The following is a 25,635-nucleotide window of genomic DNA, read 5'->3' on the forward strand; positions in this document are numbered from 1 at the left end:
ACGCAAAAACTTTCCCCAATTTCATCCCTTGGCAAAACTATAGACTGACTGCATTTTGTTTTACATGGAAAGTAGTTTCATGTTGGCATGCTGCTGTTTTGTTTTTGTGCCAAGGTCACGATTGGCTGATTTCCACACAAACTGTCAGATGACCCCTCACTCCATCAGCGGCTGCCTCAACGATGACTATCAGGCCTGCCTCGCATCTTACACCAGACTCATTGGTGAGCTGAAGAATGGTTTTATTGTTTTGTTTGGGATATAGATATACAACAAAAATAAATGCAACAAAAATACATCTATCTAGATAATTTTTCAATTATTATTATTGTTATTACTACTATACTACTACACATAAACTACTGTTGAAAATGCTAGTGTCTATGAGATTATTATTTTTTTTTTCTTTTTTTTTCTTTTTTTTTGGGGGAAAGAAATTAATACTTTTATTCATCAAGGATACATTAAACTGATCAAAAGTGAAAGTAAAGACTTGTTTCCATTAATTTCTAAAAATGTTCAAATAATGCTGTTCTTTTAAAAGTTCAATTCATCTAAGAATTCATCAAAGATTCACCAAATAATTCTGAAAGAAATGTATCATGATAAAAAAAAAAATAATAATAATTAAAAAAAAAATAAAGTAAAAAGAAAAAAAAAAAAATATATATATATATATGGGTAGAGTACCCAAAAACTTTACTCAAGTAAAAGTAAAAGTAATTCTAGAAATATTTACTCAAGTAAAAGTAAAAGTGCTAGTCTTGAATAGTTACTTGAGTAAGAGTAAAAGAGTATCGGATAAAAAATCTACTCAAGTAGTTAGTTACTAGTTACTTTGGGTCATATATACGGAGCCTATTTTTATTTAGATAAATAGATAAAATGTATGTAATGTATGTGTGTGTGTATAAATGTATATATTTCATCAGCCTTTACTCCAATGTATGTAATTTATTATAAAACCCTGTCTGTTTACTTAAGTAACAAATATAGGTGTCATGCCATAACATATTTTTAATACGACTGACTTTATATTTAATGTGAATTTAACATTGAAAGTTAATGTGATATAAATATTGTTACTAATCTTTCATTGTTCAGAAAGAGAGCAAATAACATCTACATGATTAAAGATCATTTTCACTGAATGTCTAGATTTCAATCACTCTCAGAAACTACCATTAAAATCACTGAAACTGTTAACACTATGAAATCAATATCTTAATTATAGATTCGTACACACATCTGCACTTTGTTGTTTCTGACGAGAGAATTCGCCAGAAAGAGGTCTCCATTCAGTGAGCGAGTGAAGGAAGCACCGGCATTTTAGCGATGACTCATCTGAACACCTCTGATTGGCCATTGCATTCAAAAGCTCAACAGAATCTTGTGTGATTGGTTATAATGCGCAGCGCTGTAAAAACGCGTCTGTCTCTGGCTCAGCGCCAGCAAGCTATCACAGATCTGAATTTAGCAGCTGATATGACTTGTTGAACGTACTCGCACCGGTGTGATTGTATTAAAATTAATAAAATCTTAATCGGCTATTTTTTTGTCTTTTGGAAGATGCATTCAACTTGACTCCCCTCTGTTATAAGCCACACACGTACAACAAACTAATGTCACAGTGGTATCGTGTACTGTAATCGAATGTAGCCCAAGTTATTACCTGTTAAACAGTAGACAGCACACGTGGTGTTCATCTAATAAGGATCTCCATCGCAAGCAAATAATAGCCTTTGTAGATTTGCTTTCAATTCAGTGCAGTTCCATAGCCCCGTTTTCAGCGCTGCTGATATTCTTAAACGTTACAACTCTTGAACTGCTTCAGACGCTCAGCTCGTGAAGCAGGGAACTGAACGACTCATTCAAACTGATTCATGAACCAATTCACTCGTTTGCCAATTGGTTTGATCAAGCCTTTGAACAGAATTGACTCAAAAGAATGAATCATTCGCGAATGGGCATCGCTCATTGCCAAGAGAAAAGTAGACGGCGTGTTTGGAATAAACTGAAGCATTTATAACATTTATTGCTTTAAGATAAAGTAACGAGAGGGGCGTCGGCCACAGTAACGAAGTAAAAGTACAGATTTTTCCCAAAAAATTTACTCAAGTAAGAGTATAAAGTACCCATCTTTAAATATACTCCGAAAAGTATTAGTTACCCCGAAAAATTACTCAAGTAAATGTAACGAAGTAAATGTAACTCGTTACTACCCACCCTATATATATATATATATATATATATATATATATATATATATATATATATATATATATATATATATATATATATATTAAGCAGCACAACAGTTTTCAACCTTAATAGAACAACTGTGAATAACTTTGCATCACTGGAATAAATTACATTTTAAAATATATATATATAAAAAAAGAAAACAGTTATTTTACATTGTAAGGAAATATTGTCTTCACAATATTAAAATACTTTTGGTCAAACAAATACAGCTTGGTGAGCATAAGAGGCTTGAAAAAAAACATTAAAATAATTTTAATGCCTTTTGAACGATAATGTATTGCATAACAATAGAAAATGTAAATCAATGTCAATAGAACATGAGAAAAGTAATATTATTATGTTATCAAACTTTTGTGCACCATCTTTAGTAAACATTAAGAGCACATCAAATATAATTAAATTGAACAAATATTAGTTTTTTTTTACTCATCCATTCATCAATAGCAAAATAGTCAATGACAAAAATATTAAAAAAATGTACCCCTCAAAAGTAATGCTGATGTTCCTATTCATTTAATAATTTACTGTGATACACATTATTCAGTAATCTAGAATGACTTCTTTTGTTTGATTTGTTCTCCCTATAGGTACAGACATGACTCCTAACTACATGGACTCAGGTCACTCAAACTTCACCATCTCCCCCTGGTGTACCTGCAGAGGCAGCGGCAATCAGGAGGAAGAGTGTGAGAAATTCCTACAGGACTTCAGAGAAAACACCTGTCTCCGTAAGTCTTTCTTCTTTTGTTATTAAAGCTTTTCTTCTGTAGAGTCTGTCTCTGCAGCTTCAGTTGGCACTTAGCTATCAGCGTTCTCATTCAATTCAGAATTTATACCCAGCTATTTGATAAGTAATTTTTAGAAATACGTTTCTTTGCTACTTCTTAAACCTGAATGCTGCAGATATGGTGAAGGTGTTTGGAACCTGCCATGCTTTGTGTTTACTTTCCATAACACAATTAATTCCATGTGTGGAAGCTCTACCCACCTCTAGAATCCTAAATGTCTGATTGTTTTGACTAATGTCATGCTTGTTAGCAGAAAGTAAACATGTAGGCTGAGGCTAAATAAGGCTTCCAGCCTGACTTGTTATGATGTGCCCCTACTGGATTCCTTTTTTGGCGTTTCATTGTGATAATGTTCAGTAATTTTATGGTTTATTTTGAAATTATAATCTAATTAATTAATTCGTTCATTTTTTAGTTTAGTCATTTTGTCTGTCATGTTACATACAGGTGCACATCAATAAATTAGAATGTCGTGGAAAAGTTCATTTATTTCAGTAATTCAACTCAAATTGTGAAACTTGTGTATTAAATAAATTCAGTGCACACAGACTGAAGTAGTTTAAGCCTTTGGTTCTTTTAATTGTGATGATTTTGGCTCACATTTAACAAAAACCCACCAATTCCCTATCTCAACAAATTAGAATACTTCATAAAATTCATAAAAATCTTTTTTTGTAAATTGTTGGTCAACTGGAAATGATGTTTATTTACTGTACGTGTACTCAATACTTGGTAGGGGTTCCTATTGCTTTAATTACTGTCTCAATTCGCATGTCATGGAGGTGATCAATGTCTTGCACTGCTGAGGTGGGCTTCCCAGGTTTCTTTGACAGTGGCCTTCAGCTCATCATCTGCATAGTTTGGTCTCTTGTTTCTCATTTTCCTCTTGACAATATTCTTTGTGGGGTTCAGTTCTGGTGAGTTTGCTTGCCAGTTAAGCACACCAACACCATGGTCATTTAACCAACTTTAGGTGCTTTTGGCAGTGTGAGCAGGTGCAAAATCCTGCTGCAAAATGAAAGCAGGATCTTCAAAAAGCTGGTCAGGAGAAGGAAGCATGAAGTGCTCCAAAATTTCTTGGTAAACTGGTGCAGTGGCTTTGGTTTTCAAAAAAAAAAAAAAAAAAACATTGACCAACACCAGCAGATGAAATTGCACCCCAAATCATCACAGACTGTGGAAACTTAACACTGGACTTCAAACACCTTGGACTATGAGCTTCTCCACCCTTGCTCCAGACTCTAGGACCTTGTTTTCCAAGTGAAATACAAAACTTGCTCTCATCTGAAAAAGGACTTTGGACCACTGGGCAGCAGTGCAGTTCTTCTTCTCCTTAGCCCAGGTAAGATGCCTCTGACGTTGTCTGTGGTTCAGGAGTGGCTTAACACAAGGAATACGACAACTGCACCCAGTTGTGTGGTGGCTCTTGATGCCTTGACCACAGCCTCAGTCCATTCCTTGTGAAGTTCACTCAAATTCTTGAAACAACAATCCCCATAAGGCTCAGTTGGTTGAGCATCTTTTTCTTCCACACTTATTCCTTCCACTCAACTTTCTGTTAACATGCTTGGATACAGCTATCTGTGACTAGCCAACTTCTTTGGCAATGAATGTTTGTTGCTGGTTTGAAAGAGACTTTTGTATGATCTATTGAAAATATGGACTTTGGACCCTTTTTTTGTCCACAAAATTGTCTAACGTGACTGCCCTTAGAAAAAATGTAAAGCTTATATTTAGTTATTTCATACTAGGTTAAATACGTAGGGTAAGTTAATTAACATATTTATTGATATATCGCTCAAGATTTACTTATCTGAAAACAATTAAACTTTATTCAGAGTATCATATGAAATAGATGTATTTCAAATACATTTTATTATGTTTATTTTTTGATTAGGGGCACCTTTAGCTTTGAGATAATATGTATGCTAGTGTTGTCCTAAACATTTAAATTTTACAGTATTTATGTACTTTAAAAATGGCCCAAAATTATTTTGTCCAATCAAATGCTCTCTAGCTAATGCTTAGCAACTAGCAGGATGTTCAAAGCACAGTTCATAGTACATGAACATGATTATTCGTTATGCTCGAAGAAAATATCAGTAGATTACAGTGAAGTGGTTTCCTGATAAATTGACCAAAAAAGGACATCTTTTGGCCAATAATGTTAGACAACAGACTTAGCCAACTGTATCAATGGTTTTTAATTTTTTTTTTTTTTTTTTTTTTTTTTTTTTTTTTTTTGCATTATTAGGAATAGGCAGATAGAATTATTATTAACAGGATGCAAATAAAAGAGAATCTAAGATAAATAAATTCCCCCAAAATGTTTTATTACTTGGTAGGAATATCTTACAGAGAGTGAAATAAATAACAAAGTGGAAAATTGAAAACACAAAGATAATAAGCCACAGAGCTTCAGGCATTAGTTCAGGAGACAGTGCATTCAATATCCAACTGTGAGATAGGCTGAGAGAGATTTCTTGAGTCAAAACAAGCATGGATACAGTATAATTTGCATGGGTTTCATGTAGATCATGGCTCTCTAATCCAAACCTAGCGAGCTGCTTTCGCAGACTGCCTTTTAAGGATTTGTAAGTATGCTTTTGATGTGACAATTGTTGCAAAAATCAACAACACCTCAGTTTAGGTGAATTTGAAGGTAGCATCAAATACAACCTATCCTTACTGAGAACATGATAATCCCATAATAAACTGGCAGACACAATGAATGTCGCGGGATTTGATGTTAGCAACATACTAATATGAAACTCGAAATCAGTAGTCTACTTCACATTAGCAGAATTATTCTTATGGTGTTGGTAAATGGCTCTTAGTGAACTTGTGTTTTATATAGTAGATACAAGCTCATGGAAGCAGTAGACAGCAAGCCGGCTCACACAATTTTAAGACAGCCTGTGGATTTGTGTGTGTGTGTGTTGTTTTGTTTTTCTAACAATTAACTGATTCAAAATCGGCAAGCGTTGCAGAATTAGCATTTAGCTGAACTGCTGACCCCGCAAATACAGTCAACTATGCCGCATTCCTAACAAACTTGGAGAAGACGACATACATTACTTTTCTCCTCAAGGGATCTGCCGAGTTAAAGTCTCTCTGACTTTCTGACTTCCTGCGGAAACATTCTCTTATGAAAATGTGTTTTGAATCAATGTGTTTTTCCTTCTCTTTTCCCACAGGAAATGCTATCCAGGCCTTCGGCTATGGGTCGCTACCCAAGCCTGAACCTCAGCCTAATACAAGCTCAGTGAAACCTGACCTTGAGCCCACTGCCAACATCCCTAAAACAACTATGGAACCTGGAGAGGAGCCCTGCATCATATCGTCTTGTGCAAATTTGAACGTAAGTCAGATTTTATGCAATCGAGTAGTTTAAGTGTTTTATATTACATTGTAAAGTCAGTAATACCATGGTGAAAAAGACCTGCCCTTAATTGTAGGTGCATTTTATAGAATTAATAATGGAATTATGTATATCTACCTAAGTTCTTCTTAAAAACTCTAAAGTTCAGCTACTGCATTTAAAATAGATGAAAATGATGATACATTTACATTTAATTGATATTAACGTGCTAGTGAGTGTTGAAAACATTACAATATGTTCTATTTTTAATTCTATATATAAAAAGTGTATTTATTTTTTTTCACAAGGATAAGCTTAGAAAGAAATGGAGGTGTCTTAGCAAGTCGTAGAAGCAGAAAATAAAAGAAGCAGCTGTGTGAATGAATTAAAATACTGAACATGTTGCTTTGTAAATATTTAGATCTCTACAAAGCTGCATTTACAGGGCATCAATTACACACTTTACTCATTTATTTTAGTCATACATATTGTAGTGAAACATGGCAACATATTTACACATAGGGATATTGTATGCTAACTGCCACTTTGCATTTAATTAACATTTGATTGGACTAGTTGACAAAAGGAAGGCTATGAACAGCTGTAGAATAAACAAACAACAAGAAATAAATTAGTTGACATTTGTACCTTTGTTTGGCTAATTGCACGCACACACACACACACTGCTTTGCAGAGTTTTTCACCTGAGTGCAGAATACTCTCCTGAGATGTTGACAGGCTCATAATTAACATATTAAAGTTGAAAATGTAAAATGATTGAATGTACCCCTGAAAACAGCACAAATGGACCAGAAAGAAAAATGTGTCCTCACAATTTCCCACAGGAGCCACAAAACTGCATGTCACTATTTGCACTGCATGCGTTTGTATGTGTGTGTGTGTGCGTATCTGTATGTGATGAGCCAGTAGAGCAATGCTTAATTTATTGTAAAAATGATAATTAGTGCATTACCCAAGCAGGAAGTTTATAATTAGAGACTGCCTGAGGGGAAACATTGTCAAACTTCACCATTCTCTAACAATTCAGAAACGTGTCAGATGTGCATCACAGATTCACCCCATTGCTGAAACTCAAATATTTCTTCTGGTCCATCTCAAATGAAAGATGAATAGTTTGCCATGGGCCATTTTTCTCATTCTGACAGGTAGAGAGAAAATGGGCAACGTCTCGCTCTGTTTACCGTGTTTTAATTCCAGGCAGGGATTGGCATCACAGTGATTTTTGGAGGTGAAATTCAAAGGGGGCGCTTTGCTCGATCTAGCAGGTCCAATAGCAGTTAAAGTGTGCCTGAGGCAGGATGAATGTACCTTCACAGAATCTACATGTAGATGTGACAAGACTTGCTCATGGGCACAAAAGCTATAAATCCTTTCCAGTGCTCCACTGGTATGAATTATCAGATATTCAACTAGTTATTTATACTGTTCCTGCTGCAAAAAAATAATAATAATTAAATTATAAAATAAAATAAAATTATATCATATTAATAATAGACAATAAAATGTAATTTAATTGGAAGCACATGGAAAAATAAATTGTTATTTGCTTGATTAATGTCTTTGTAGAACATTTGAAATAACTGAGATAATTGGGCTAATTGATATGGAACTCTAACTATGGATTTCCTTCAAAATAATAGTGATAACACTTTATTTCAATAGTTCACTTAAGACGTTCTGCTAACTTAAAAGTGTTAGTTCCCAAAAATGAAAATTCTGTCATTAATTACTCACCTCATGTGGTTCTAATCCCGTAAGACCTCCGTTCATCTTTTGAACACAAGTTAAGATATTTCTGAGAATTCTAAGAGCACTCTGACCCTCCCATAGACAGCAATGTAGTTACCACGATCGAGGTCCAGAAACCTAGCAAGGAGATCAGTAAAATAATCCATGTGACATCAGGGGTTCAACCACAATTTTAGGAAACTGCGAGAGTACTTTTTGTATGCAAAGAAGACAAAAATAATGACTTTATTCAACAATTCATCTCCATCGCGTCGCCCAGTGCCATTTTGGAGAGTATCCACTGAGCGTAAACAGCGTAAGTTATTCTGTGTCAGCTGCGTAACGCATCTTTCCGTCAAAAAGTATTCTCATAGCATTTGTTTTAATGTTGTCCAATTGAAAGAAACAATCACAAAACGATTCTGCCTTCAAAAGCCCCTGGGAAATTCTTATCTTTATTACGACGTGTCACACATTCAGGTTAGAAACATAATGTGCAGGTTGCCTAAACAAAGCAAACAAAAACAAGAATTCTATTGTGGACAATAAATCCAAATAACATTTACATCTTATTTTGCCAAAGCATTCATTATAATTCACGCATTTAATATGGAAATGGCCATGCCCAGATTTTTAAAAATAAGGTTGATATGAAGCATGGTTTGCTCTCACAAAGGCCTGTGAAAGAGCTGTGAACCAGGAGGAATGATTTTGGTTGAGCAAGGTTGTATGTTACGCTACACATCAGTGTCTTTCTCGGCGTTTCTGTGTAAACAAGCAGGGCATGTGTGAGAGTTCTAAAGCAAAGAGCCAAGATGTGAATGAGTGGAATAGAAATATAGGGAGATGTTGAGAAGTGAAGAGGAGAGAGGAGGGCATTAGTAGAGCCGTGAACAGAGATCTGGGCTGATGTCAACAGGCAGCTGACACACATCACCGCTCTCGCTAATTAATTGGCTTTTAGTCACTGTCCTCTGTTTCTCTCACCCCCCCACCCCACCACATCCCCGCCTGTCAACACATAATTTTGGGCCCTTCCTCCGTCTCTCGCTCTGTCGCTCTCTCTTTTGCTCGCTCTCTTTGCCAGCTGCAGTTCTGGCTTTTGCCTAAGCCTGCATCTAATTATGCATGTTTACACAGGAGACGCTGAAAGTTCACTGCATGGGCTAACGCTAATTCAACACAATCACTACATTCATAGATCAGGTAAAATGACACATAAAACAAAATAAAGAGACGTGCTATACACAAACACTGATAAATAATTAGATATTGGTAACTTTAGTAGTATTTCCCTCACTTGAACTTGCGGTTACGGGCATGAACAGGAAGATATAAACCTAATGGAGTAAATTTACTAAAATTGAATTGCACCTACTGATAGTGTAGTTTTTTTTTTGCACAAGTAGTTTTAGCACCGATTCACTAAAAGAATTATGCAAATCAGGCAATGGTACAAAAACACATCTATGCTGAACTCAATTAGCAAAGTAAGCCAGTTCTGACTGCTCTAAACTAAACTAAACTAAACTAAACTAAACTAAACTAAACTAGACTAAACATTTTCTACATTGTTATTTGTAAAATAAGAAATTAAAATAATAATAAAATTAAATAAAAATAATCAACATGGTTTTTAATCAACATATATTTGTATTAAGACATTTCAATACATGTTTTCAGTGAACATTTTCATTGGTGACACATAGAAATCAGTGTTTTGAGTAATTTCATTAGATCTCCACTCAAATCAGCTTTTTAAAATTAAAGTGTGCACTCAACTATACCAAACGTCTGTAAATACGTGTGGTTGTAACTCCATCATATGACCCTCATTTGATGAATACACCAGTGAAATAGATGAATAACACTGAATTTTTAAGAATTATGGCACAATGTGGCTAATTTACATTGAAGGAGCCATGCATATCTGCATGGAAAATACATTTAATAAAATACTTAATTACAATGACCACGCAACATTTTGTGCTTGATTAAACTAGTTTGTTCATAAGACACAGGGGTTTGCAGTGAAATCCCACACACACTTTAACAGCTCATTTAATGCACTTACTTCAAAACATCTTGAAAACACTCATTCTAATAGTCCTTCATGCTTTACCTTTTAATCGGAGGAGGATAGATTAAGATCGATTGAGTCTCAGGTAAATAGCATTGTGTGGAAAGAAAGCTGACTAAGGGAGCAGCACACAAATTGAGGCCCTAAATCCCCAGGGGATACAGTCTCTGCCTCCCAGCCATTGTGTGTGCCATGTGGCCTTTGGGTTTTCTGGACTACAGCACCTGATTAAACCAACTGCTTTTTGAGAGGCAAACAGATGCAGGATGTTGCCGCAAGAATGTGATTGTAATTATAAAATGCTGAGAGGTGTTCTTGATATCTTTAGAAACAATTCAACACAGAAACCAGGCATTGGCATTGGCCACGCACTATACTTCTGTCCTATCTTGAAGGTGTCTGGAGATGATTACATCTCCTCTAAGCCTCAGTGGTCTTATTGCAAATGCCAACCTGGCCAGCGGATGTACTCCAGGCCTGTCTGAAAGGTCTCAGTCTTTATTCTAACATAATTGAAAACAGATTTATTGGATTAGGGTGAGTCTGCGTCTGTGCGAGTGCACTAGTTCAATCACACCCTTCTTTGTCATAAACAATACCGCAGCCACGTCTTGACAAACAAGCTTTGATGACCTTGTTTGGGGGAACAGAATTTTACAGCGCACGATGCAGGAACAAATGTATGGTTATGAGTCAATATGAATGGAATGATTTGCACCTCCTTGTAAAGACCTTCAGAAGTATGAGGAAGTATGAGCCAATTAAAAGAAGATGGCCAAAAGCGCTGGCTTAAAATAAAACAAGAATATGTAGAATTGGACAAAATGTACAGACAAGCTATATGGAAGTCTGTCTGAATTATACCATTGGCAGTTTATCTACCACAGTTTTACTACAATTGCAGGACATATAAATGGAAAAATGTTAGTGTCCTATTGAAAAGCTGATGCCGTCACCCCCCCCCCCCTGTTTTTTAAAGGGTGAAGGGCAAAGTTTAAAAGCTCAGTTTTCCAACCAGCTCTGTATTGTCACAATTTCATAGTATATGTACGTGAACAATGTGTATTAATGAATAATAAATACAACTGCAGAAATACAATATTTTGGCAGCTCAAGGGATTTTTCAATGTTTTCCATGTTTTTCAATGTTTGCAATAACAACAAAAACAGACAAAAGGGAAGTTATGATGAAAATAATAAAATAAATATATTCTAAATAATGCCTGGAAGTAGAACACTGAAACGTACAAACAGTATTTTCGCATTATCGTTTCCCCGCTCACAAAGAGTTGGATAGAACCCAGTGCATTATGGGTGAAGTAAAAATTAATAAATGCATTATTTAATTACCATTCATCTTAGACACTACTTGTGTGCCCGTTCTGTAATTTATAAAAAATTCAATATGCAATATACCAGTATAACATATAATGGAGTTAAGTTAAAACAAGATTTTTAACAAAACAAAACAAAAAGTCAATAACTATGTAGTTCTCAAATTAGAATATCCAAGTTCCAGCTAGTTTAAACAAATTTCCCTCTATTTTTTTTTCATCTCTGCACAAAATGACATCTCTTTGAGTGCAAGCTTAAAAACTGAGTGACATAGTGACATATTTTGATTGATATTCCTGTAGTTCAGATAAATCATGCTGCTGCAAGAGCCTCATCTGTCCCTTTATTATCCTTCACATATCTGTGGAAGAGCCCCATCAGAACAGCAACTAACACTCTCACACATTTAGAGGATTTCAATGCATTGCATGTTTTAATATGCACATTTCTGACGATAAATCAAATGTTTTGGAATTGTAATTTGTGTAATTTGAATCTCTGTCTAGAAACTCTTCTCTCAGACTGGTTACATTATTGAACTGGGCTGCTATGTTCTGGTGGTTCTGACCCCCTAAAAAATCGATAAAAGAAAGAGACATATCTGATAGCACTTCACATAAGACTCGTTGTCTGATGATAGATAAGATAGATATGCATTACAGAGTAGATCTTTCAAACAAGACTCCATCGTATTATACTTATTTCCATATCTCAAGGATAACCTTATTTCCTTGCAGGAACTTGATTGCTATCCATCAAAAGACTACATCTGCGAAAGTGAGGTAAGAAGTGCAAAGATGAAACTTTCCAAGCCAGTGAGTTCAAACATTATGTGTAAGCATCTCTTGCTTGTGCATGAGAGGAAAAGTCTTGATGAATATTGTGTCCAGAGACCAAGCACCACTGCACGGCTTTATTGTAAATGTGTTGTGGTCACCCATATCCTGTGTATGGTTACCGTACTTGCTCAACTTGTACTGCAAAAGCTTCAGAGGGTTTAGGTGAACCTCACAAACCCAGTCCAGAATATTTCCAGGTTGTATTTTACACCAAAACTGAGAAATATTGTAAGACATTTGAAAAGAAATATGGTCATATCTGTCAACTGTATACTACTATATGTAGTTTCATTAAAAAAATGTCAGTTACAAAATAATAACATATTAAATATTTTTGCATTGTGACATTATTTTCATGTCCAATAATAATAATAATAATAATAATAATAATAATAATAATAAAAATATTACTGTAATGCAATAAATTCAGAACCCATTATGGTACCGTTTGTCAACTATTATACATATTATCATGGAAATTATTAAAATTACATTTAATATTCTGTTAATATTATAAAATATGTATTATTATTATTATTATTATCCCAAAAACCCATTCAATTAATTTAATACAATAATGTATTACATTAAAATTACATTGCAAATTTGTGTTATCCCTGTGTATGTTTTTTAAACCATGACCTGGACTTATTTTCATGATATTCACCAGTTTGTTTAATGTCTGGTGTTCCATATCATATTAGTTTGTTGTTGTTGTTGTTGTTTCCTCACAGGTTCCTGACAGTCCACCTAACACAAGAGTAGAGGTCCCCGGAAGTTCAAGTCCAGCTCTGTCTGATGTTTTGATGCTCGCTCTGTTGTTTGCTCTTGGAAACCTTGCTATGTAGACCTACCTGAGCTTCATAAGCCAGCACAGGGAGACAAGGCTGATGGAAACCCCCTCATGATCATCTTCAGACCAAACTCATGCCTCTACTGCAGATTTCTCTTTCTTTCTTTCTTTCTTTCTTTCTTTCTTTCTTTCTTTCTTTCTTTCTTTCTTTCTTTCTTTCAAACACCAAACAGAAAAAAACACAGAGACACATATCGAAAAGACTGCTGCATCCTCCCCATGGCCGAAACAGAACATTGCATACCGAATGAGCAAACGGCCAAGAAACAGATAATGCATACTTAGCCGCTTGAGTCCAAAGTCTGATGCCTGATTGGTGGACATGCAGCTAAAGACCCAGGCACAGAGCTTTCCAGTCTACTGTACTACTTCCTGCCACCCACACCACCAATAAAATGGGTGTCTCACAGCACCCATCAGACCTGAATTAGCCATTGTCTGGTACTGGATTACACCATCTCTGAGAGGCATTCTCCATCCCGGCCCACTGCCCATTTATTGGATTTGCCATGCTCTTCTTTGACAGCTGCTTTAGCTTTCTCATTGTGATTATTCCTTTTCGGTTCGGTATTTTTCCTTCTTTTGTCCACCAGTTGAACAGGAGTAATTACTTTCCCATGGTTCTTTTTAAACGTGAAGTGTTTGAAGTTTAAATCTGTACCCTGTCGACACGGCGCAAGGTGGATGTCACAGGCAACAGCTCTCTTAGTCACATTCTGCACTTAGTTTGACAGATTTGAAAAAGAAAAGAACGTTGAGATGAAGTTGATGAAAATGTACCAGTGGAGAAGTAGATCTTTTCAAACGGCTTCCGTGTGGGTTCACAATGTCAATGGGCTGCCCACACATGTATAATTTTGTCTGTGAATATGAATGTTTTTCTTTCCAAAAGTACAGCTGTTAATTATTATGTGTTGTCTTTAAGTGAACGATGATGAGACTCTAGAGAAAGCAGTGGGAGTGACAAGAACTGCATGACTGAGGAAGACCTGGAGGTGCTCATACCACTAACCATTATTAGTCACGCCACAATCTGTCTCCAGTTAAATGGAGTTCTACACCAGAAAAACCCTGCCGAGGACGGCTAGCATTTTGGGACGTTCATCGTCATGTGTATCATTGTGTGCAATTTATGATGTGGCCTTACTCTTTGTTTTCCTTCTCATTACCGTCTAGCCGCTGTGTGGAGAAGGTCAATGCCGAGTTTTGATGTTCGGAATGTTTCTAAAAATGTACTCACCCCGATTCACAGGTTCAGTAAATGCACTAGATACATATGACTCTTTTATCAACATTCCAAATACTGAAGTTACGAACAAAACAGACATCGAAATATATATATAAATGTAAAGTTCAAAACTAAAAAGATTTATATATTGTGTCCTATGCTTGTTACATGCATACCATTGCAAAGCAAATGATAAATACAAACATTCTTTGTGTAAATATGTCACTGATGGGAAAAGGAAACTCATTAAGTTATGTCGTGAGGATCTGTCTGTGAAAACATTGAAACGTCAACAGGCAAACTTTTTTTTCATTAAAAGATGATTCAATACTTTATAGTACTACAAGATTTATGAGATTAAGAATCCAGTGATGTAATAATCAGCTCTATTTTGCCATATGCTCAAAAAGTAATCTCTTCTTATTTGGTGTGAATGTTCCTAGAATTGTACTTTTGTTGAAACATCTGGAAAATATAGATATATAAACAGTATATTTTTGAAGTATGCTGCCTTTTTGAGGGAGAAAATTATACATATATATATTTTAAGGGGGCTATTAAGTCAAAAGGCAGGTTTGTCATTGTTGAGTGAGAACAAGAGCAAATTCAAATGGTAAGAAAAATGATCCTGACACCAGACACTGACAATGCGATTCTTGCTTTAAAGTGATTTTCAAAAATGTGTTGTCAGATTCAGTGAAAAAAAAAGTGCATTTGAATCTCAATATACCTGAGCAGAAAACATCCACCTTATACTCCCCAAAAATAGCGCTGATACTGTATTTCAAAAAGGCTTACTGGGGTTTGGATAATATTGTGACAGGAGTGTGATTGTTAAGTGTGTGTGAGTGTGTAGCCTACATGTACAATACATTTTTGTTTGATTTTTTTAGCTATGGTTAGGACGGGGAGGGGATTTGGTATCAGGGAGAGACCATTTGAATGACAAATGTAAGCTTCAGATGCAAATAAATGAACTATAAAAAAGAGTAGCACCTCACAGAGACATTCAATGATGCTTTTGCTGTGTCACATGACTTTGATAAACCATTGTGATTTGATCACCTCTGGAATTAGCAGAGCTCTACGTCATCTCATCACCGCTTCGATGTAAGGGTCACCTCCCTTTGTAGACTGCTGTGAGGTCCAGATATGCTAATGCTGTGCTTGTTTCCTGATCAATAAAGCCACTTCAATTTTTACTGCTTTCCACATTTGTTTCTCAGTGTGTTGAAGACATCCACCATGGTACATTTTGCAGTTTAAAATCCAGTGAGTGGCTCTAGACGCACATTCAGTTGTATCCAAAACAGATGAACGTGAATCTGGCAATGGTTTATTATTGGTTTTGGTACATATTGTTTTGGTTGGAAATGAAATGTCTGGTGAGTGGGACTAAAAGGTTAATGCTCTTTTTTGTTTGAAAATACCATACCAAATATACTAAACCCTAATGTTAACAAAAGCAAACGAAATAAAAAGACATTTGCTGAAGCAACCATGTAATTTTAGTTTGCTTCTTCAAGTCTTTGATTTATTTAATTATGACCCGTACTACCTTGAACACATTACAAGTGCAATGTTGTACTAGGTGCGCTACCGAGCAAGTTAATGGGATCAGAAAAGCCACATATATGGAGCTGGTTATGTGATGCGAACGTCAAACTGTATTAGTATACAATCATGTACTATGCATAAGACAGTAATATGTAAGGAACCATATTACCATAATTATTGAATTGTTAATTTTTGTGAAAAAGTAATTTATGTTTTACTGGGATTGGTGTTTATTTGGACTGTAGTAAAGTTAATGTATAGGTACTAACCGCCAACCCTAGGTAGAGGCATATTTTCTAATGATACGTTTTCTTGTTTGTTTTTTCAAACAGGCTTTCTAAACATTTCCTTTATTCCATTGGTCACTCAACAAATAACCCCGCCCCAAATTCAGTCTATTGGTTGAGCTGCTGCTGTTGTCAGGCAGGTCAGTTTCAAACAAACAGATGAATGTTTTGAAAAAATCACAGAATCACAATATAGAGACACTTTATTTTCTCTGCATATTAAGCTGCGAGAAAGTATTTTTTCAGCTTAGTGTGTGAGTTAAAATACAGAAAAATAACCCTTTTAGATAAACGTTATGATTAAATTTGTCATCATCAATGTTCCTGTTTTCAATCAAATCATTTGAATTGCCTGACAGGATGTGTAGAATTGTTCATGATGGCATATATTACTAGCTTCGCAAATGTCTACCACCAGTTCTGAATTATGTTTTATGACTGCTGGTCTCAGCTTTTTATATCATACTGATATAGAGTAATATGCCTCTGAGACAGTTCCATCTAGTTAAACAATGAACAGATTGCATCCCATTTTCCTTTATATCCACCAGCTCAATAAGCTTTATCGCACAATATTAAGATGTTATCAGGTCATTTTGTCCAAACTTCATCTCAAGAGACATTTTCATTTGTGAGCAATTTCTTCACTGGCAATTTTTTATTTATTTTCTTTGCACAGGCACTGTTAAAATCAGATTTGACATAGTGTTGAGGATCCATTTGGGATCCAGCCTCATTATACAAAACTCGGTCCGAGAAGGGTCTATACCTTTCAGTAATTAAGTCTAAAAATGGATAGCTTGTGCAGTGCATTATGATTATATATCCTTTGTCATTTCATTTCACTATTTTATCCCCAAAATGAAATACATCTGCAAGCAAAACACCCAGACTCAGGCTCATACACTTCTCGAATATCAACAAAGCTCTTTTTGATTTCCAGCAAAATTCAAGGCCTTTTCATAAATGAGAGGCTAATTAGTTTCTACAGCTTACAAAGTGTATTCATTCACTCTGTTCTCCCACTGTACGTGACACCCTTATAAAGCAGCCTGTTGATACTTTAGACAGCAATATTGAGGAAGAGATAACGCTCTTATCTAGACTTTTATTTATTTTATCAGTCACATTTAAATATGTCTTGAAGAGAGGAGACAAGGGGCACGTGATGTTAAACTTCCAATCTGAATACAAGTGGAGATTTTGCCTATGCTTGAGTTTGATGGCTTTGTCAAAAGTGATTAAACAAGAGACAAAGCAATCCAGACCCCCTGCTGTTCAGGCTGTGTTTGGTTTAACGTGTGGCAGTTGCATTTTTCACTTTGCATTTCCATCCAACATGTCTGTGCATTCACCAAATCTGATCTTAAAGCACAGAGAATATACGTTCAGAGACGTTTCAAGAATCTGAAAACATTCCAATGCTGCCAGTTACTAATTCTTAGTGAAGGAGTGAATGGTTAAAGGCTTTAACCGTTTTTAACCTTTCCAGTCATGACTCTGATATTGGCAAGAGTTGGCGACAAGCTTTAAGACTTTCCTAAGATGTCTTACCATCTAAGCCAAGCTCTGCATGTCTCTGCCTTAGCTCTTTGCCAGCTTATAGACTTTGCAAACTCTGTAATTTTCATGTCTGTTTCATCTTTTCTCAGACCTGCCAGAATGATGCTCTGGAGTGAGAGCAATTCATTTTGAAACGACTGTGTAAATTTGCACGGGTTATTTACTTGGATATGGCTTTCTATGTTAACTAATATTTATTAGATTTGCACTTCTTTATGTGATTGAAGCAGATACAGATATCTTTGTTGTTGTGATGTGGAATCACAGGTGAAGATTATGGTGCTGATTGGCTGAGCTGAAGAGAAATCATGTCTCTGTTCAAGTGTAATTGCTTGGAAAGTGTTAAACATTTCTTTTAAAATCCATGTTTTGTTCCTCCTAGAATAATTTGATGGTCCGACTCTCTTTGAGTGTTTAGAATGTTGCTAGTCAATTTATGTCCTCCAAATAGCCTTTTTTTTTTTTTTTTACAATCTCATGAAAAGCCTGCGCTTCAATCTTTGAGGTAATTTGTTCCACTGGCAAAGTCACATACCAACCTTCAACATGCTCCTGAAAACACATCTTCATAATAGAGGTATTTTTTATTCAGATTTTTATATGATTTATTTATATATATTGTCTGCGAAATAATTCAGATTATTTTATTTTCTTGTTTTTCACAACATCATAACATGATGATGATGATGGTGATGATTTAAAAGCTTTTATAAAAATGCTAATATTTTTTTTTCCAGATAATCAATAATAATAATAATAATAATTATTATTATTATTATTATTATTATTATTATTATTATTACAGTGTAAAACATATACAGCATATATACAGTATTTATAAAAACTCAAATAAAAATGGTTTTATGTAAATCAAAGCTGATTTTTATATATAATGATGTATGATTATGATAATTAAAACAAATTCTTAAGAACTAATTATCATGACTTTGAATACGTAGCTTCCTATTCTGAACTCATCAGAATGTCTACAGAATTTTGTTTCTCGGATGACTGCACTTTCTTTTCAGAAAACAACCTGAAAGACTGTCTAGAGTTGACAGAGAGCAGTGTTGTGTGAGGAAGTGCAATGTTGTGGCTTTAATGAGTGTTTATGAATATGTGCTGACACACGTGATTAATGGAGTGGTATTCTGGGTAGTGAATGGTGCGGACTAGGCATGTTTTATCCAGTATCTATCTGAACTAATTAGCACTTCATCTGCCCTCTGAAACCACCGAGCTGAGTCAGACAGATACACACAGTCAAGATACAGGATAATGTGGCAATTCACAAACACAAACACACACACACACACGCACACACACACAATCACTAAGCTACATTGACACACATATGCAAAAATCAGCAGTTCTCTATCAGACCAATCCACTATCTAAAATACAGACAGACCAAAAGTGCCAAAGCCCATTTTAATTGCATTACAAATCACATGAAATAGTGTGAAGAGGGTGATTAAATAATGACAGACTTCTGTGGGGGAACTATCCCTGTAATTCAGTACATGCTTTTAACCCTTCTGTGCTAAAACAAAGGACTTTTAAATCTTCACCAAATTTTGAATTCTGTCTTTTTTGTCAACTTGTTTTCATTCAATTAGCACAGGTTTTGTATTTAAATTTGCAGCTTATTGGTAGGCCTCACTCATCTAAGGCCCTGTTTACAAGATGCTTTTGTCAATCCAATCATTAGTGGAAACTGCTAAATTCAGATGTCTGAAAGGTTTAAATCTTTTCCTTATTTAGCCTCTTTCGAGGTAGTTGAAAACACATTTGACCAAACTGCTATTTAGTGAAAATGCTCATGTGGTCGAATGCATTCTAACAGCCACATAATACCACCTCCTTTCCGCCTACTGACCTCATTCCTTAACATTACGGTTTTTCAAGAACACTACCCAGATGGGATATAAAAATCACAGTGTTCTCTTACCGGTCCTGATTCTAATACAAACCCACAGCGTTCTGGACAGATTTGCGGCCAGCAGAGCAGAAATGAAAGCTGCTCCTCTCAGTACTGTTTTCAGGTAGTCCTTTCACATTCATAAGCAAACTGAGTGAGCTTATTTCACAATATTAGATTTAAAAGAAATACAAAATGTGCTAAGTGAAAGAAAACAAGCTGATAAAAAGATTGCATCCAAAATTTGTTAATAATATAACATAATAATACATTTATAGGCGCTTTTTATAGGCTGTAGGTCATTTTTAACCCAAAGCACTACAAGTTCCACAAGGAGGGGGAAACAATCGTAAAAATGTCCAAACATTATTAGTATACTTTTTATAAATTTTTGTCCAATGCAATAACATTAACTATGATTTACCGGAAAATGCAAATCCTCTTCAGGTCAAAATGGCCGGAGTTCATTTATGCATGTATCCTGTAAAATCCTGCACAGCTTCATCTCCTGACCTACACTGCTGATATCAGCTGACATGTCTCTTGGTATCACCCATTTGTGTCCGTAACAACCAGAGGAAGGAAGGAAAAGATCCTCTTGGTTCTCCACCTGTAATGTCACATAAATGTCTGATGACATCTGCAAAACAATAGTCCTCTTACTGAGGGCGTTCCGGTCTCCGTTGTGAATAATTGATTTGCGTTTAACCCTCATGGGAGGAGTGTGTGTCATGAGTTCTTTTAGCTCTGTGAGTCAGAAGAATGTACAATGCATCAGCGTGTAACTAGAGTCAGCCATCTAGTGCAGAAACAAGGAGATAAGCCCTATCATGTCCCGCTTACTAAACACATTTTCTCTTATTTACTTTATCCTTGTCTCCTTTGTAGCCCCATACCTCAGATCCGCAACATACCGCATCAGTGATGCTCTCTTGCATCTCATAAAGTGGTGTGACTGTGTGTGTATGTTATATTTATTTATTTTTAAAGGGGTGGGGTCTGCACCTTTAAAAAATGTTAATAAAAAAATCAATTCAAATGCCAGGCTGAGGCTCATGCACATCGAACCTGTCCCCTGAAAATATGGTTCAATGTGGTGCTTTAAGGTTGAAAAATCTGGTGTAAACAAAGATTTCAAAGAAAACTGAAATACAAATCTGAGTTGTATGTCTTTTAGCACATGCGTGTTAGCTTTGAAGCCATCTGCACAAATACACCTAAATATTAGCAGATAATTATAGCAGATACCCACAGTTAAACACCAAAAAACAGAATTTGCCATTTGAAATCTGACATCTTTGGAAAATGACTGTGATACTCTATTTCACACAAGTATCCCAAAAAGAGAAATCAGCATCAGCCTAAAATAACATTCCCTTCATGTAGCATGCATAACTAACTAATTAACTAAGTAACAAAATCAAAAGTGACTGTAAAGACACTGATACGAAAGTTTTCTATTTCAAATAAATCTTTGTATCTTTCTATTAAATCAAAGAATCCTGAATCACGGTTTCCACAAAAAGCATTAAGCAATATTAACAGCAACTGTTTTCAAAATTGTTAATAATTATACATATTTCTTGAGCAGCAAATGAGCATATTACAATGATTTCTGAAGGATCGTGTGAAACGGCCCTGAAAAATCAGCTTTAGGAATATATCAGTTAAATCAAAACAGAAAGCAGTTCTTTCAAATCGTAATAGTATTTCATAATATTACAGTTTTTGGCACATTTTTATTGTATCCAATTAACTTTTGTGAGCAAACACGTTTTTGTAGGGTTTTATAAAACATGCACCATAACCGCTGTTGGACATTTTCCCACTTGGTTTCAACCTGTGACTTACTTTGGCCATTTTGTGTCTACAGCTGTCCATTATGTGAACTGGATACGGGCATTAATGGCATTTTGGTGTGGGCGTCATGCCAGGGTGTTTAGCTTTAACTGCACAAGGAGCTGTGCTTGGTGTGTGTGTGTGTCAGCACTGAGCTGAACGTGGAAGACGTGCAAATTATCGAGCAGAGGCACAGGAAGGGCTTGTAAAGCCTGTAAGCTGGCACTGAGCAGGAGCACAGAAAGGCAGAGCCTGACTGGGATGGTAATACATCTCAGTGAAGTCAGATTCGTAAGAACAGCCACCCACTGCTTGTCAGTATCAGAGAGACGCAGGTGACAGCACAGCACTAGTCAATAATACACCTCTGCAACACGAATTAACAACTTGCAAAGACAAAGCCACTCACTTGACCGGCAAGGTTATTATAGTTTTGCATTTTAAAAATATTTCAATTTTATGCCACTGTTTAAAATATTTACTTAGATTTATGAAACATATACACAGAAAGGTTGTTATATAGCTATAAATAATTTCACAAATAAACAAACAAACAGAACCTTGTTTTGAACCTTAAATCATTAGTTTATAGTAAGCGTTTATACTAAGTGCATCCCACATCCTGAAAAGCTTTAACTGTGTGGAAAAAGTTGGCATTACACACAAAATTTAATGTTAATGTTTAAAGTCACTGTTAGAGCGATTAGTGTGGTTTAAAGTTTCTTCAATTTCACTTAATATATAGAACTCATATAACCTTTTCAGTCTGCTAAACAAGTTAGACAAACCTTTCCTGCAGTGTTCGATAACCTTTTAAAGCCCAAGATCCCTGACCTTAGCCTATATGAAAGGCGAGATCTATAAAACAATAAGAGAAAAATAAGTACAAAAAATACAGTACAAAGAGGAGAAATGTATTTTTTTGCACTTATTTTTCTGTTTTATAGAAAGATACTGGCACTGGGATTAAGACCTATATGCACTGTTATCATTGTTACATGCAATAGTCCCCCCCCCCCCCCCCCCCCACAAAAAAGAACATTTATTCACCCGCAGGCATTCCAAAATGTAAATGAGTTTGCTTCTTCATCAAAACGGATTTGGAGACATTTAGCATTACTACTTGCTCTCGATGGGTCCTCTGTAGTGAATAGGTACCGTCAGAATGAGAGTCCAAATTGCTGCTAAAAACAATAATCCATAAGGATTCGACATGACTCCAATGCATCATTTAAATTTTTTTGCAGAGAAAAACTGCACTTTTTTGATAATTAATTACATCAACAGTCCATAATCTGTAATATTGCTTAATCCAGTAAAAAGTAATCTTCTCTGATCCAGGGGAGAAATATGCACATATCAAAGCACCGTTTACATGGGAAAACAGCTGTAAACAGTTCTGTCAGTGGATTTTTGAGAAGAGAACAAGGAATGGACTTTTTCAATGGAGGAAGCATTATTACAGATTTTAGACTGGTATTTTGGCGCGGCTTAAAGATAAAACATCTTAATGATTAATTTGTTCATTAAAAAACATGCAGTTTTTCACTTCACAGGGCATTAATTGTGGGTTATTGTGATGCTTTTATCAGTGGTTTGTTTGGACATTTTATTTTATTTATTTATTTATTTATTTTTTTTGCTAGTTTTTATTTTGGGGTGAACTATTCTTTTAAGAAGAGTGTAGCAATGTAAAAAAAAATATATATATATATATATATATATATATATATATATATATATATATATATATATATATATATATATATATATATATATATAATAATAAATGCTTGCATGCAAAGTTGAGTGAAAGCCAGAGTGAAAATGCAGTCATCAAACACAGCCTGAACAGCAGGGGGGCTGAAGTTGCCCTGAACTGTTTTATCAGTTTTGACAGCACCATTAAACTGCTTCAAAATCAAAACCCATATTCATGTGTGTTGTGTGTGTATGTGTGTGTTAGTGTAAGAGTGTCACTCACTGCGGTCTCAGAGGGCAGGTGAAGTGCTTAGTGTTCATTTCAGATATATGCTGTATAAAACATGCCTAGTCCGCAGCATTCACTATCCACAATACCACTACATTAATCACACTTGTCAGCACATTTCCATAAACACTGATTATAGTCACAATATTGCACTTCCTCACGCAACACTGTTCCTCATCTTGCTGTGAGGAGTTTTTTGTACAGCTTTGCCCGATTTGCAGGATGAAAAAATATGTTTAAATCAAACCTATGACGTTAAATTGGATATTGCATAGATTTACATAATCACAGATGACATTCTTGTTCCTGCAAAATGGATGCATATCAAACTCTGTCATTTGAAACAATAACAACAATAACATTCTATTAGTAAGGCATACGGCTTAAACTAATGAGGAAGGTGTGTGGAATAAATACAAACTGCATACTAGATGATAGATAGATTAGATAGATTGATAGACAGGCAGAATCCCGATTTAGCCTGCAGTTTCCAAAAAAAAAAAAAAAAAAAAAAATATTAACAGCAACTGTTTCCAAAACTGTTAATAATTATAAATATTTCTTGAACAGTAAATCAGAATATTAGAATGATTTCTAAAGGATCATGTGACACTGAAGACTGGAGTAATGATGCTGAAAACTCTGCTTTGCCATCAAAGGAATAAAATACATGTAAAAAAAAGTATATATTAAAACAGAAACATTTTTTTATTTTTAAATTGTAATAATATTTTACAATATTACTGTATTTTTATTGAATAAATTCAGCTGTAGTAAGCATAAGATACTTTGAAAACATTTACAGTTTTTGCCCCTTGCTTGAACACTATAGACCCATGCTTAGACTAAAGTAACACAACTTGAAGCTTTTGTTACCATACCTCAAACACATGTACCCATACCTTAAACAAAAGCGCTGCTTTGCACTCTAGTTGCAATTCTGAAACACACTTACTCCTTTATGCAACACACTTGGTCCTGCATACTACACTCTATTTCATACATACATATCTATATTGACACTTTGTTCAAAAGTGAAATCTCAGAGTGCCGTTTGGAAAACACATGTATCCAAAATACAAAACACATCGGGTAATTGCTACCACTCAAATACACAGGAGGAGGAGGAAGAGTAGGAGGAGGAGGAGGAGGAGGAGGAGGAGGAAGAGTAGGAAAAGGAGGTCAAAGAGGCCATGCACAGACCCCTATTTCTGATGATATAAGAGCAACTTTGGTGGACCATGTCATCAACCATGGCCTGACTGTGAGGGAAGCTGGGCAGAGAGTCCACCCACACACCGCATGTCTCTTCTGCAGGCAATGCATGGAACTGGTGACAGGTGACAGCAATCCATGGATGGTTTCGACATGCAAGGGGATACTTTCCCTGGTGCCTAGAGGGAGAAGACATTGCTTGTGATGTCGATGAGGTCAACAGACGGCGAGATCCATGAGCCCACAAATGCACAATTGCCATGATTTTCTGTGTTTACAGTATAGTGTTTATATATATATATATAATTTTTTTTTTTTTTTTTGCTTTATCTTAGTTCATGTTACTGCAATGTATAGTGCTGCAATGTACAATATTGAGCAGGCCTATTTGCTTTTTGGGTTGTTTGAAAATGTGCCTCCTGAAAATATGCCTTCTGAATAAACAGTGAAGATTACAGTAAAGACTGCAGTGTTTTATATAAAGTAGACTAGTGTGTTCCCCCTGATCTAATAGTGTATGCATGAGATGCAAGTATGTGTCCTTTTGTCATCAGTTACATTTTGACAAAGGAATGTTAGGTTTTGATAGCAGAGTTTAGGTTTTGATAGTAGAGCTTCAATTTGACACAGATGTGAATGGTATTTTTCCCAGTGTTGTGTCATGTTTACTTGTGTGTAGAGTTTTGGCACAATGAGCGAAGTTTAGCAAAATGTGTTTAAGCAACGGGCAAAAACTGTAAAAAAATATTTTAAACTTTTTCAACA

General features: G+C 35.5%; 1 protein-coding gene across 2 annotated transcripts in view; it reads left to right on the plus strand.

The window, feature by feature from the left end:
- Positions 1-15,698, plus strand: part of LOC113107469 (GDNF family receptor alpha-2-like) — an 82,325-nt gene extending 66,627 nt beyond the window's left edge. The window contains exons 5-9 of one of the 2 annotated variants that reach the window (XM_026270007.1): positions 115-224; positions 2,853-2,993; positions 6,251-6,414; positions 12,316-12,360; positions 13,152-15,698. In XM_026270007.1, coding sequence (XP_026125792.1) covers positions 115-224; positions 2,853-2,993; positions 6,251-6,414; positions 12,316-12,360; positions 13,152-13,265 — 574 coding nt within the window. In that variant the 3' untranslated portion in view covers positions 13,266-15,698. The remainder of the gene's footprint in view (positions 1-114; positions 225-2,852; positions 2,994-6,250; positions 6,415-12,315; positions 12,361-13,151) is intronic. The other variant, XM_026270008.1, reaches the window with a different exon arrangement.
- Positions 15,699-25,635: the final 9,937 nt, after the last annotated feature.

This window comes from Carassius auratus, chromosome 8, assembly GCF_003368295.1.
Source record: "Carassius auratus strain Wakin chromosome 8, ASM336829v1, whole genome shotgun sequence".
NCBI lineage: Eukaryota > Metazoa > Chordata > Actinopteri > Cypriniformes > Cyprinidae > Carassius > Carassius auratus.